Source organism: Plasmodium inui, assembly GCF_000524495.1.
Source record: "Plasmodium inui San Antonio 1 unplaced genomic scaffold supercont1.171, whole genome shotgun sequence".
Classification (NCBI taxonomy): domain Eukaryota; phylum Apicomplexa; class Aconoidasida; order Haemosporida; family Plasmodiidae; genus Plasmodium; species Plasmodium inui.
In genome coordinates, this window is record NW_008482005.1 from 1 (window position 1) to 2,733 (window position 2,733).

The following is a 2,733-nucleotide window of genomic DNA, read 5'->3' on the forward strand; positions in this document are numbered from 1 at the left end:
ACTTTGAACTACGGGGGGTATCAGTACAATTTAACCTCTCCCTGCCTCTAAGAGAATATGAAGAAGTATAATATTCAATACATGGGAGAAACAAAAATGATAGAGATCCGTGTAGAGATGAGTCAACTTTTAGGATTCCAGAATAGTCTTAAGGATGTGGAAAGTAAGGAAACAGCGTCTCTTCAGCAGGACGTGATGTTATGTGATGGATATATATATAAGTACATAAGACCTTCGATGGTGATACGTAGACTGAAAAGGCAATTTTAATTATGTGTAGGATGATTCGAGTCCGAACGTATTGCATCTATTTATGCATACATAAAACGCTGTGTAGGTATAGGCCTATAATATCATATACACCCTATGTAAATAGTTCTGCTCTTTTACGAAAAACCCAGAGAACATGAGAGAAAAAATTCAAGAGGAGAATTCGATAGGAGAGGAGAAGAGGAGGAATCCGAATTTTGCTGTTATATTGGGCAAATTTATTTGTGATATACTATGAAGATAGTCTTTTTACAACTTCCTATATTATATATGCTACTACTCATCAGAAAAATATGCATTTGTAACTGCTTTTTCTTAATGTTCTCAATGATAAGGCGGCTGTGTCTATGTGTTATCTATGGATTCGTTTATTTATTCATTTGTCCATGTTTCTGTATTTTTGTTGTATTTTCCTTTTTTCTGTATCATTTTTAATTTGGTCACTACTGAGCTGTGTTTGTGTAACATGCAGTAAAAAAAGTTATCTGAAACATTGTATGTTCCTTTTTTGTTTCTTCTCTAACGAATGTTATGAGAACTTATAATAAGAGGATCCTTAGGCTTGGGAAGGTTTTTAATGGATTCTTTCTTGGGCGCTGCGTCAGAAAAGGTAAAAAAGAGAAGAAACACACGGGAAAGAATGAACGAAAAACAGAGGAAGGAGGAGCCCCGTAGAAACCTACCTGAGTGCGTTGGTGGGGGATCTTCTGAGGTCTACCTCAGGGGGAATATGCACCATCCTAAATAAGATAGTCTTTGTTACAAACGCAGGATGAGGAATGGGTTTACCAGTCATCCAGTCACGAAATAGAAAAAAATAAAAAGAGAAAAAAAAAAAGGAAAAAAGAAGAAAAAAAAACAAAGGGAAGAAATTACATACAACATACTATATAGAAAATGTCACACTGCTGTACAAACTCTGTGCAGACGTGCACAATTCGCAGGAGAATCATTTTCACTGCACTTCCCCGCATAAATGTTTGATGTCGCTCCTGTGAAAATGAAAGCATCGGTTCCTTTGCCACAAGAAGTAACGTTTCCCATATCTGCAATCAGAGTGCAGGATAACGACACGTGTGCACTTCTCATCAAGAGTTATCGAACTTCTGAGGAGCACACGTATGTATAACAGAATAGGAGCATATTGCCCCAGAGAAATTTGACGAAAACTGAGCGTGTTTGTTAGCCTCCGTGGTGCTAATATTCCTTAGGTGCTTATAATTCTTCAGAAGTAAGCGTAATTGTAAATGTATCATTTTTCTAAAATAGTCTAATGCAAGAAATTTATTAAGGAATGTATACATGGATACAACTTCGGGAGTGTACATAAGTATAAACAGCATATAGGCAATGCAGATAGGAGACATGGTCCTTTTAACATTCGAATCTCCTTCTGAAGATTTTGTACGACAACTTGTGATGCTTTTACTTGGTCGTGCTCCGGATTCATTTAAGAAGACGTTAGAATCTGTTATGGTCCGGTTGAGACAAATCTATATAATCCTCTCTTTAACCGTAGGAGGAACATCAATAATATTTAATTTGGTGTCAATAAAGTCGGGTGCATTCTCGAGATATGCGGCCTACAGAGTATAATATATATATGAACCATAATCGGCGTTGAGATTTTTGGTATTCTCTTTGTACGTGTTTTCAAATTGTTTTACTGGATTCTTTCCACACTCAATGCGGTTTTATGCATAAAAGGCTTAGCTGCTGTACGCTGTGCGCATATTTTTGCTTATATGCCTTCTTCTCTCTCGCTTCGGGGGATTCATTATTTGTCTCATTACACGATTCCGTTTTACTAGTTCTAGTAGATGGATTCCTCCAATTTGTTGAGTTATAGTTTATCGCTATTATCTTGGCGTATGGTGCAATGGCAGAATGTGGATCTATACATTATGTAGCAGTTATTAAATCAAATCGTTGTCTGCATATGGGAGCGTAAATATTTTATTAATGTAATTGAAGATACACGCCATCTGGACACAGTCGCTGATAGTGCAAAAGAAACAGGCGAAAGAGCACCAAGTCGATTGACTTCCTGTCCAGATGTGCACATATATTATAGGGGATACACAGACATCCACATGGGGAGGGAGAATTATGAACATAGTACGTATTTACATACGCTTGAGCCTAAATGGCGAGTACACAAATTTCCACCTGCAACCGAAATAGTAGAGGGATAGAACAAACACAAGAATTAACATCGTAATACTTAAATATGCTACACTTGCACCTGCTTTCTCGGGTGTCCGAAGAATTGGAGGCTTTGCACATACATGAAATTATGAAAGGAAAGGGAAAAGAGAAAGAAAAAAAACACAACACTTAAGTGGAGTAGCAATTTAGGCAGTAAGGACCAATACCGCTTCATTATTTTATGATTCTATTCTGTTACTATAAACAATTTGTTAAATTAAATGGAATTCCTCCTCTGAATTTGTTCCTTCCTGA

The 2,733-nt window shown here is 36.9% G+C and overlaps 1 protein-coding gene across 1 annotated transcript; it reads left to right on the plus strand.

The window, feature by feature from the left end:
• Positions 1 to 57: 57 nt before the first annotated feature.
• On the plus strand, positions 58 to 508 carry C922_05767 (hypothetical protein; the record flags this gene model as incomplete). Its single annotated transcript, XM_008821338.1, has 2 exons — positions 58 to 163; positions 402 to 508. 2 exons carry the CDS (start codon positions 58 to 60, stop codon positions 506 to 508), a joined length of 213 nt encoding a protein of 70 aa, XP_008819560.1.
• Positions 509 to 2,733: the final 2,225 nt, after the last annotated feature.